The following is an 11945-nucleotide window of genomic DNA, read 5'->3' as shown; positions in this document are numbered from 1 at the left end:
TATAATAGTAATCTTGCTGTCCGAAAAAAACCTGGCCGGCGTCTCGTAACAGTACGCATAACTTTGCACATTATCGAAAATCCATCTGCCGTCTGTCACGACGAATCGATAACCGTCTCGGGCGTACAGTTTGCAACGCAGTAATATATAACTACAGCAGCGTACCAGAATTACGTGATCAATGTGACTTACCTATACTGATCGGTAAATATCCTGAAAATAACAATTCGGTTTTATTCGAAAACAATCCACTATGGTCGAGCATGCTGTTAATAGATTTTACGTAAAGGTCTCGCAGTTTCTGCTGCATAGCGAAAAGAGAAGAAAAAAATATAAGAAAGAGAAAAAGAAACGGAAACATTCTATCGTGTCAGTGTTTTGTACCATGGTAGAGAATATCAACGTTCTCTAGATTTTGCCATATAGGTGTCTCTCGCGCAAAAGCTTGAGCTCGGTTGATGAAGCTCTCGTTTGTTTGCTCGTCTAATAATCACGATAAAAAAAAAAGACAAATGAACACCGCGCGATGGAGTGGGGGGAAGAGAATCATCCGATTGGCCAATCAGCAGGATTTACGCACGTGTGACTTCTCGATTACGTTCACGGGTTTCCTGTACAAATGTTTTTTGCGCCGGTGTTTGTTGTTCCGTGTTGGACAAAATCGCAAAGTGTTGAAACTCCAAGAGAGGGAGAGGGAGAGAGAGAGAGAGAGAGAGAGAGAGAGAGAGAGAACAGAGTGCGTCCGTGTTTGCGTGGGCAGAGTGTGTCTGTGTTCGACCGTGTGTGCGCGCACGAAACCCGGGACAGAGGCACGTGTGCGTTCAATCTTCGATCTGATCGGCCCAATTTTCCCGCGTCCCTGCGATTATTCCGAGAAAATTTGCGAAACGTCGCCTCCCGGATATTATAATTGACTTGCTACCGTTTCCAACCGACGCGCTTTTTCGATTCAATTTTCCCTCGACATGGTTTCAATTAAGGGGCTATTCTGGTGTAACAGGTCCGGCGAATCGATTTTGTTAACGCGCACACATCGACGGCACAGCGCTCCAACAATGCGCTACGACAATTTTATCACCGTAGTCGAGACAGTAACGAAGTTACGGTTTGATGCGTCGAGGCTCCCGGACAGAGTAGCCCGCATCGCGAAAACTACTCAATTACCGTGAAAGTTTGCACACGATAATTTTCTTTATTCGGACAATTCTTTATTTTCGAGCTTGCAGTGTTCCACTGCGGTCAAATTTGATTATTTTCCAACAAAAACGTTTTTAATCACTCATCAATAGACTGCGGATCTTCATGCAAAATAAACAATGTCTACGTCGATTCCAAGACACAGAGGTTACATAAAAGTTTCTTTTTTGTTTTAATTATTTTATTGAACTGAAACTGATACGTTGATGTTGTTAAATTTTTTAAATATATGTCCACTGCTTTAAATTGTACGTGCCAATTTTTGTTATAAATGCATAAAATCCGCAGTCTACTCATCAAAGACTATTAACTATGTTAATAACTGAATTATTATAAAATGTTCGCAAAGAAGTCTTAGAAAGCACCTGTCACACTGGGGTGCCCCTTAATTTCGATGTTCGTGCAAACCGAGCTCAACGAACTCCGCTAACTATCGCAAAGCTTCGACCAATCGACGCACAGTGGGTCGGTCCAAAAAGTTGTAAAAAATCGTTGCCAAAATTAGTGTATCTTTCACATTTTTGGAGTTACGCATAATTAAATATTTTGTTAAATATTTTGTAGGAAAATTTAAAAAAGGATCTTCCGATCCCGAGTTCCCCACCCTGCGTCGACTCGCGGCAAGCAAAGTTTCGCCAAACGCGTGCCAATTCGCTAAAAACGCGCAAACAGCTCCGAGAGTTGGAAAGCGTTCAAACTACTGGTTGTTTCTGATCGATCAGTGAAACGAAAAAGAAACGGAAGCGCACTAGATCGTCAATCCAAAATATGGTCAGTCATGGAAGAAGTAGCGAATATGTCGGGTCTCTCTGCGCATCGGGGAGCGTCATGCACGCCGGGACCCGGACGCAGAGATGTTAACAGGTAGCAGCAACTCGAATCGATTCCACAGCAACTAATTATCGTGGCTAGGGGTGTCGATTAGTCGATCTATATCAGGGATGTGAGTAGAAGTGTGCGTGTGCGTGTGTGTCGTGGTGGTCGTTTGCGAGGGTAAAACGAGGTTGATAAATAGATAAAATAGATCGAGTACATACGCTCGTTCAACAGGAAGCTCGGTATCTTTGAACCTGCAACCCAAGGATCACATACATGATATGGTCACACCACACACTCGTCGGTCACGTCGAAAAAAATAAGGAGACCCGATTACGTGCAGTAAAACTCGACGAAACAAGATAGGATTCGATTAGAATAATTAATCAACAAGAGGGACACAACAATTTTATGCTTCCTCTGGAGTCATTTTCGAAATAATAAAAGTGTGTAGATTACGAGAATAATAGTGCAGCATCATAACCATCGAAAGAAGCCAAATTCTAGGATTTCTCAAGCTACACATACAAAGTCGAGAGATCAGAAGCTGATTTTGTACAGTTGTGGACTAACAGCGTGTGTAGTCCTGTGTGAACGTCTTGCGGACAAGGCAATATCGATTGGAAACTATTCTCAATCTATAGCTCGTCCAATTTTCTATATACATATATTCACCGAAGTTCAAGTGTGCAACCGTCAGTAGTAGTGGACAGAACAAGTAGTGTATGGTCAGACTTCCTATCGACATGTCGTCAACGAGTGATACAAATTTACAGATTTCTCCTTTGCATGTGTCGGTAACACTGCGAAATATTACTAGATTTACTTTACCCACCGAGCAGGTCAATCTTTCTACCGTCGGTAACACGGTGAAATGTCACTAGATCTAATCCACTCACCGAGTACATATATCCGACTTGTTATAGACAAAATAAACACTCTTCACCAGGCAAGTAAGAATCTACAGGTTTCTGCATTACCCCCGTCGATAATGTGATAATATCTCACTAGATCTACCTTATCTCTGCTTTACCAACACTGGCAGTAATTTTACGCCATTAATGTTGCCAGTTAGTTGGTAAAGCAGGTCTTGACGACCTGATAATGCAGTCGATCCAGTGAGGCCTTCAACTCAATGGGCGGCACGTTACGGTAATTGAAAGGTTCGATGTGATTACGACCGACGATTACGCGTTTCAGTGTGCCATCGCCGAGCAGTTGATGCGTCAAAATTGTGGTGTACCTGGTACGCTTCCCATAATGGTTGCCTTTAATTATTCATGGGCATGAGCACGTCGCGTTACGACATGCCAATTATCATCGGCCTGTATAAACAGCTTCATCATCAACGGCACCGCCACAAGAGGAATCTGTAATTCTCACCTACGTACGTTACTGCGAGTGTTTTCCTAATTGCGACCATAGTTCGGTCTTGAATAACCGGTAATTGCTTCACGCCGCGCCGGCCTGTTCACCAAAGTGTTAGGTCTGTCGGAAAGTCATTTCGTTCTCTCAAAGGAAGATGAAAGCCAATTTTTTAGCATTTGGAATAAGTTTTATGACATTAGAGCTCGTTGAATTTCTGCTTTTTATTAGCACAAAATTGAGTTATACGACTTTTTCTTTCGTTCACTGCATTTTCACCCTTAAAATAGGGCCGAGTAATAACAAATTGAAGCAATGCCATCTCCACACGAGAAACAGAATTACTTTCCGAACGACCTAATAATTCGTCGGAAAAATGTTCCGTTGAAATTCCATGGTGATTCGCTTCGATATTGATCGAGCGTCTGACCATAACCGACCACTTCTACTGAAAGTTTACGCGCGCGAAACAACTTGCACACTTGTAAACTCGTTTTCCCGAGTAAATACTCCCTCTACTTGGTCCGCGCGAAGCTGGACAAACAATACCGGTTGGCCGACGACGTTCTACTTTCCCGAGACGACTATTTACAGGTTGATTTCGAGGCGAAAGAAAACGATTGTTTTCTCTAACTGCTGCAAGTACTTGGCAAAAGTACAGATAACGAAATAGAAAAAAGGGGGGCTTGGGGCGAGACACGACAGTGTTTCAAAAGACCTTCACGGGATTATCGAGCAAACGGAAATGGTCGTCAGGACTCACCTTTCGCTGGCGATCGAACTGTTTCGTGACGTCGATTTCGGCGGCGTCTCGAAATCGCTGTCACTGCGGTAAATGAAGCTATCTCTACGGGGTGGCATGTTCTGGAGATTGAGGCCTGCACTCGGCGAGGCGCCACCTCCGCCTCCGGCGCCTCCGTCCAGCGTTGAAGCGCCATTTTCCACCTCGAAACTGCAACAAACAAAATCTTCAATCAACCATTGTTCCCTCGTCCATTCACGAAGAGACGCGGAAGTTCATCACGTCGAGTAAAAATTTCATTCCCTGAAACCACACCATCGATGATTTTCAAATTTTCCGGCCATGTTACTACAGCACCGAGGCAACAGAAAAAAATTATTTTGACCAAAAATATTTGCAGGAACAATCGCGATGTTTTTCTGAATTTTTCAACACCCTCGAAATCCAGTCAACATTCGAGAATTTTTTCCGGAGAAACCACAGCACCGGTTCTTTTGTAATTTTCAGGGTGCATTGTTGTAACATTGAGGTAACAGAAATAAATGATTTTGACCAAAAATATTTGCAAGAACAATCGCGATGTTTTTCTGAATTTTTCAACACCCTCGAAATTCAGTCAACATTCGAGAATTTTTTCCGGAGAAACCACAGCACCGGTTCGTTTGTCATTTTCAGGGTGCATTGTTGTAACATTGAGGTAACAGAAATAAATTATTTTGACCAGAAATATTTGCAGGAACAATGGCGATGTTTTTCTGAATTTTTCAACACCCTCGAAATTCAGTCAACATTCGAGAATTTTTTCCGGAGAAACCACAGCACCGGTTCTTTTGTAATTTTCAGGGTGCATTGTTGTAACATTGAGGTAACAGAAATAAATTATTTTGAGAATAAAATATTTGCAAGAACAATCGCGATGTTTTTCTGAATTTTTCAACACCCTCGAAATTCAGTCAACATTCGAGAATTTTTTCCGGAGAAACCACAGCACCGGTTCTTTTGTCATTTTCAGGGTGCATTGTTGTAACATTGAGGTAACAGAAATAAATTATTTTGAGAATAAAATATTTGCAAGAACAATCGCGATGTTTTTCTGAATTTTTCAACACCCTCGAAATTCAGTCAACATTCGAGAATTTTTTCCGGAGAAACCACAGCACCGGTTCTTTTGTCATTTTCAGGGTGCATTGTTGTAACATTGAGGTAACAGAAATAAATTATTTTGAGAATAAAATTAGTCTTTGGAAGAGAAGATAGACCATATTACGGGGCTGCAACTACTCCGCGGAGAGCAGTTAGTCTCACTTCTTCGTTACACTAACAACGGTGTCGTATTACACCGCTAAACATCTTCTCGCCCCCATCTGTCTATTCCACGGTGTCCCATAAATATATCTAATTAGAGCTCGGAGGGAGCCAGATGTTCTGCCAGAAAAAATGTTGCTCGTATCACAGTAATTTTAGGCAAGATTGAAAGGACGTGATTTTACACTGTACGAATTTTTCGCAACTGAAATGTTCATTTGTCTGCACAACGCTGTAAGGTACATGTTGAAAAATTGTTATTCCCTGCAGAAATGTCCTCGAACTCGTATTCTAATAACAGATTCATATTTTGGTAAAGATACGACCAGTGTTACCGTGGGCCATTGTGCGAGCTAGGACGCGATCGAAGGGATTTTTAAATAAATATTTGTGTCGGTGGAGCGGGCCCGATATTCCGGAGCCGGTGAAATGAAAATTAAAGCGAATCGGTCGGGGCGACAGGTGAAGCGTCGCGGATCTCTCGTACGTTCGAAAAACTCGCCAAATATAAACGGTATCGGAAACGTGAATAATGAATGAAAAACGGTCGACGGTGTTTTCCGAGGTAAGTGGGCCGCGGGCTTTCTGCGAGCAATTTTAAAACTGGAACGAAATTAATGTGCAACACAAAATTTGCTCGAGACGTGTTCCGCTCGCGATAATTAAAATTTCACCGGGACTCGATCCAACACGAGGGGCGACAATTTATTTACCGAAAACCGAATCGTAAAGCGGAAAGTGATGACGCGCGGGGGTTTCGTTAATTGAACTTGTAATTACACGGAATCATTAGAATATAACGAGCACATCAGTCATTAGTAGAGTATTGATTATCCCTAGGGTTCGTCTATGCCGCACCATAATTATTACCATTGCCGGGCATTGTCTTGCACGTCGGTCACGTGACCACGCCACTGCCATAATTTTCCGTGACGCGTGATCGATGTGTCCGATTGAATAGTAAATAATTAGATCTCTTTTGTGATCGAACTACCAGCCTCGTGTCGTGCTCGAACTAATTACGCGCGCGATAATCGCGACAATTTATTCGCTCGTAAACCATTCTCCTAATTACCCGGGGCTTAATTAACATTCTTTCGTGTTTCCCGCGATCGTGAACGTTGACCAGAAAACACGTTCCATCTTCCTGCCCGCGGTAGTAATCATTACAACGCCATTATGTAAGGCCGATTAATGCCTCGACCTTGCCATTCAATGATTAAATAGATCGCCATTGTGACAGTGCATAGGCCACGGATGCCAACAAACGTCGAATCGACGAACAGCTAAATATTTCGCTGTTTCACAGAGACCCTATTCGAATTTCTAATATTTCTCTGCTCGGTTCTATCGAATATTTCCACGAAGAGAAAGCAGCTAAGATATCGACAACTTAATAACAAGTTTACTATTCATCCTCTCTAATGCCAAAGACATCTGTTGCACTTTGTGAAACAATTTTACAAATTACTCCACCATGTTGTACAACCCTCGCCGATCGATCCGGTAACTTCCAACCATTACTCAATGCCCAACAACGTGTTTCTCTCGTTGTTGTTTTTTTACGTAACAGCGTAACAGGCGCGGCGGCTTGCAAACGGAAGCGCCTTTTAATCACTTCTTTGTTATTGGTTCTGCTCGACAACTAATATTAGCCGATCGGGGCTCGGCCGTGTCGGGTAAACGCCACGTTCGCACCTTATCTTCTCCCACGGGTTCGCGAAATTAAACACACTTGTTGATCTCCAATACCATTCGCACGCCATACAGCGACTCCCATTAATATTCGCGGACGCTCTAAAAAACGCGATAATCTTTTTAATATTGGTCTATACGATTCAAACCTTTTTCGGAAGATAGAGCACTTAGTTTCTCTCACTACAGGCTGTGAAAAGAAATTTTTTCGAAAATTGCAATCGTTCGGAATTGTAGAGAAAATACTAAAAAGATCCATTTTACAACTTTTTTATGTGGGCCCATATTGAAAATTTAAAAAATACGTTTTATAGATCCGTTTCAATTAAACATATCCTGAAAATTTCGTCAAAATCGGTCGACGTTGCAATGAGCTACAAGCGTTTAAAGATGGTAGAAATTGCAGATTTTCACGATTTTCTCGGCCTATAACAGCAGTAAATCTAAGAATTCTTTCCTCTTTCAATGACCGTCATTTTTCCCCGCATCAACCGATTTCGAGGAAACTTTCGCAATGCATATAACCCACACAGATCTACAAAACATATTTTTCAAAATTTCAATATAGGCCCGCATAAAAAGGTAGTAAAATTCAACATTTAGTATTTCCTCTACAATTCCGGTCAAATGCAATTTTTAAAAAAATTTCTTTTCACATCGTGTAGTAAACTAATCGCTCTAGCTTTCCAAAAAAAAGTTCAAATCGCATAGTCCAATATTTGAAAAGTTACGGTGTTTTAAAGAGTGTCCGAATATTAGTGGGAGTCACTGTACGTCACCCGGAACGAATGATCCCTCGCGAAAAGCGAAACGTTCCTTCGGTGTTACGCGTCGGGCGATCCGCTGTCGTTGGAATATACGAACGGGTCGCAATTGACCCATCCACTTTGCTCGGGAGAGAAGCACTTTTGCGTGTCCGTGGATCAATTTCTGATCGACTAGAAACAATCATTCATCTGCAAAAACGAAACATCCTATCGGTTTTATACGACAGATGATTCCCTGTCGTTAGAGTATAAGGACGGGTCAAACCTGACCCAGCCACCGGCCGGGTCTCAGAAATCGTAGCGAGCGAACGCACGACTGCAGCCAATTCGTGCCAGGGGATCCCCAAGGCGAATTGTAAATATCCGGCGATCATGAATCGTCATTGCGCCGTGATTAGGGTAATTGCGCGTGGCTCCAGCTGCGAGTTCCTTTCTTTCTTATTTCTCCTCTAATGTTCTTCGTTCTTTCTCTGTTCCTCGTTCTCCCCGTCGTCTACCTCTCCCAGACTAATTAAAAGGAATCATCGTTCGAGCCATTATTTCGAGCTCAATTTCCTAATGGATTCTTTCTCGAGCAGAAACGGTAAAGGCGCGTTTGACCGTCGAGCCGAGGCGTAGGCGGAGAGGGAAAGGCTAACTGGTTGGGGAAACGCGACACGAACAGAATTTGCATTAATTCCCAGCCGTGCGTTTGATCTGGTACCGAGCGATTCTACTTCGGCCGGGGTCTTTGATACGGTTCGGTATATCGAGTATAAAAGTATCAGTGAATGGTCCAATCTGCGCGCACGCGCAACGTCTTCTCGATACGCTTTCAGAGTGCCACTTGCACTGGCAATTTACTTCGACAAATTTCGAAATCGATTCACCGCTTCTTCAGTTGAGAGGCACTGCTATGTTCTCCCATCACGGGTCAGCTGATGGTGGGGAATGACCTTGAGAATATTCACTCAACGGCCATAGAAGCAGTATAGCTGGCATCAAAATTTTATAAATACAGAGTGGTCCATTTATTTTGAGACAGTCGATTATCACGGAAACCAGCAGGAATATGAAAAAATGTTTTATATAAAATATTCTCAGGGGCACATTTAATGGCGGTGTGCACATTTCTCCATAATGACTCTTTAAGGGTCAGATGAAGGGCAAACTTCATTTTTTCCAATGGAAATCCACATGTTTTATTTTACATTCTTATTCTACACCGACAAATAATATTTCGTATAAAACATTTTAAATAAATAATATGGGTTTCCGTTTGAAAAAATGAAGTTGCCCTTCATCTGACCCTTAAAGAGTCATTATGGAAAAATGTGCACAGCGCCATTAAATGTGCGCCTTCATATGAAGAATATTTTATATAAAACATTGATTCATATTCCTGCTGGTTTCCCTAATAATTGACTGTCTCAAGATAAATGGACCACCCTGTATATGTGTATAATTAACACATTAACGACCGGTGATTATTGCATAATTTTGAAAAATCTATGGTACATGGCTAAACACTTTTTAATGGAGCCTTCAATAGCAACAGCAATTTTCATTGTGTACTACCAAGTCACCCTGAATAACGTCATCTAATAGTTTCATTTAAGATTGCAGTGTAAAAGAAAGTTTCTATGCTTTCTTTTGGTACAGCACAATTATTGAAAATCCTATTAATAGGCTTCCGGTGGGTAAAGTGTTAATAGCAATTATATCAGTAAGTAGCTCTATAAGCAAAATAAAAATTCTCTTCCTGGATTGCAACAAACCGTAGTGAAATAGAAATTGATTTTCTGTCCCAACATGTTTAAAAGATTAAAACTAACATGACAGTGTTTTTAAATCCTTCTAATGTTTCCACTGTTTTGAATTCCACCTACACGTTGTCGTCATAAACGCATAAAATCCGCTGGAATAAATCAGTAATGAAAATATAGAAATTGCAATTGTCTGTGCTAAAAATTTTCTGCCAGAACCATGCTAATATTTTATAATAAATAACGACAGTACACGATTGAGATCCAGACGAAGTGAAACACTTTTTTGGAATGAAACTCGAGTGTTTCATCAACGAAAAAAAAAATGTTTCCACGTCATGAGAACTTACGGAACGGCTACGTAGACTAGTTTAGGGTGCGGCTTGGTCTTCGACAGCGTCGACACACAGCCGCTGTGCCTTCTGAACGAAGTCAACGGAAGTGTCACTCTCATCGTCCCCGAATCCCTGCGCGCCAATCTTGAAGAGACTTCGTGCGGCACGAGAATAGCGTAGTCGTTCATGTCTGCTTCAGAACATTTCTCCCCCGTAGTCGATCTTTCACCAATAATATTTCCAACGGACGCACTCTTTCACATTTCGCGTCGAACCTCCAGAAGCACCCTTCTCATTCGAGTGAGATTTTTATCGAAAAATTTCAAAAAGTTCCATGCCCTTTCGAAGTTGACGGAAAATTCGTTAGCTTTTTTGGCAACCGCACGGGTCGCTTCGATTTGCCCTTTCGACGACGCTTTTCCTAATTATTTTCCGGCAGAAGATTTTCTAAATATTTATATTTTGGTAATGTCATGCCGGGACAATTAACAATAAGTTAATTTGTTAATTCTAAACATTCGGGAACGCGTAAAAAATATTCTTTCAAACGTCGAAACTGCGGTCTTAGTCGAGATTAGCAGCAAACCATAGAGCATTTTAATGGCGAATTCATAGCAGCGAGTTTCGTCGTAAAAATTGTTTATCGATCCTCGTAAACGTTGCATCGCGATAACGTTATCAATGGTACGCGTTATCTGGCGGGAACTTATTTTGCCTCGACGACCGCCACTTTGGGAACTAACCGAAAGGAGCCTCTATAGCCAGTTTCGCAGAGAAGAAAATGAAAAGAGAATTTTCCAAGATGGAACGAGATGGTCGACGAGGAGATTGAGCGCGACGCGGGAGGAATGAGCGGGGTCCAGAGAGAAATAGTTCTTCATTTTAAATTCAAATCCGGCAATACTTCCAAGTGAACGAATCTGCCCAACAAGTTGCCGGGATTCATCGCCTTGAACTTCGCTCGACGTCACTACTTCATTCTGTTAAAGATTCGACATTTCCTTCAGTTTTGGTATGTAACTTAGTTTATAATAATCGTATGTAAAACAACTGATAAACTCATGCTTCTTAAATTTCAAATTAGACCACTTTCAGAATTATGGATACATTTAGCTGAAGTGTCACTAAAAATCTGCATAAACTGCTGATAAAAAATCTATGACGATTCCCGAACTAAAAAGCTCAAAGGCGACCGGGAATATTCAGAGTGGAATAGCACCTTAAGCGAACCGTTTCACGAATTTCCAAATGCAAATCCCCAAATGCATTTTCGTCGCACGCAGACCAGCCGGCAGAAGAAAAATAAAGTGGATGGAACGACGACCACGCGTGGAAAACGGTTATCCTGGTTTGTGCGCGACGTCGTTTTCATCGGAGGGCTACTGCTTTCAGGAGAAAAACTCGGGGATTTCCTCTTTTGCTTCCCGGATCAATAAGCAAGCCAGATTACTTTACAATTGCCTTGCTTTAACAGTGCGCGGGGATGGGAGAGCATACTACGTTCTTTTTCTTGCATCGACTGTCGATATACTTCACGGAGGAAAATTTATCGTGTCTTTGGGACCGCAAGAAAAAGAGAGGTGGAACGCTGGTAACAAATTAGATTTTTTCCTCGTCGCTGGTCTATCAATCATGCTTAGAGTTATTAGGAAATGCTCGGGACTTCCGATCTCCCACGTGAATCTCGAGCTCGATGAATTGTAATTAGGCTAATGATGTTACGCGTTTACGAACGAGCCCGTGAAAAAAGGAGAACAATTTGTAGTGAAATCTAGCCGTTCAATTTTCGCTCGATAACGGATTTGCCGATGGCTAATACAAATTAAGGAAAATATATACTTCCTGCAAATATTAATAGAAACATTTTGCAATTGCAGACTTTTATGGAATCCTCGTGGACATTGCAGAAATGTCGTTTTCGACGGACGTGACATTTTATTTATTTGATTTACCGAAATTTGTCCATACCTGTCAATAC

The 11945-nt window shown here is 41.8% G+C and overlaps 1 protein-coding gene across 23 annotated transcripts in view; it reads right to left on the bottom strand.

Annotated features, from left to right (window-relative positions):
• Dnc (phosphodiesterase dunce) overlaps positions 1–11945 on the bottom strand; it is a 393758-nt gene that overhangs the window by 74414 nt on the left and 307399 nt on the right. For 18 of the 23 annotated variants that reach the window (XM_076444511.1, XM_076444517.1, XM_076444512.1 and 15 more), the window contains 3 exons: positions 4142–4330; positions 2235–2267; positions 193–213 (listed from right to left, as the gene is read on the bottom strand). In XM_076444511.1, coding sequence (XP_076300626.1) covers positions 193–213; positions 2235–2267; positions 4142–4330 — 243 coding nt within the window. Of the gene's footprint in view, positions 1–192; positions 214–2234; positions 2268–4141; positions 4331–9982; positions 10307–11945 lie in introns of all 23 variants that reach the window. The other 5 variants (XM_076444523.1, XM_076444506.1, XM_076444515.1 and 2 more) reach the window with 4 other exon arrangements.

The sequence above is a fragment of the Lasioglossum baleicum genome, chromosome 20 (assembly GCF_051020765.1).
Source record: "Lasioglossum baleicum chromosome 20, iyLasBale1, whole genome shotgun sequence".
In the NCBI taxonomy this organism is placed as follows: Eukaryota; Metazoa; Arthropoda; class Insecta; order Hymenoptera; family Halictidae; genus Lasioglossum; species Lasioglossum baleicum.
The sequence above is the reverse complement of the archived record's forward strand: the minus strand, read 5'-3'. Positions and strand labels throughout refer to the sequence as shown.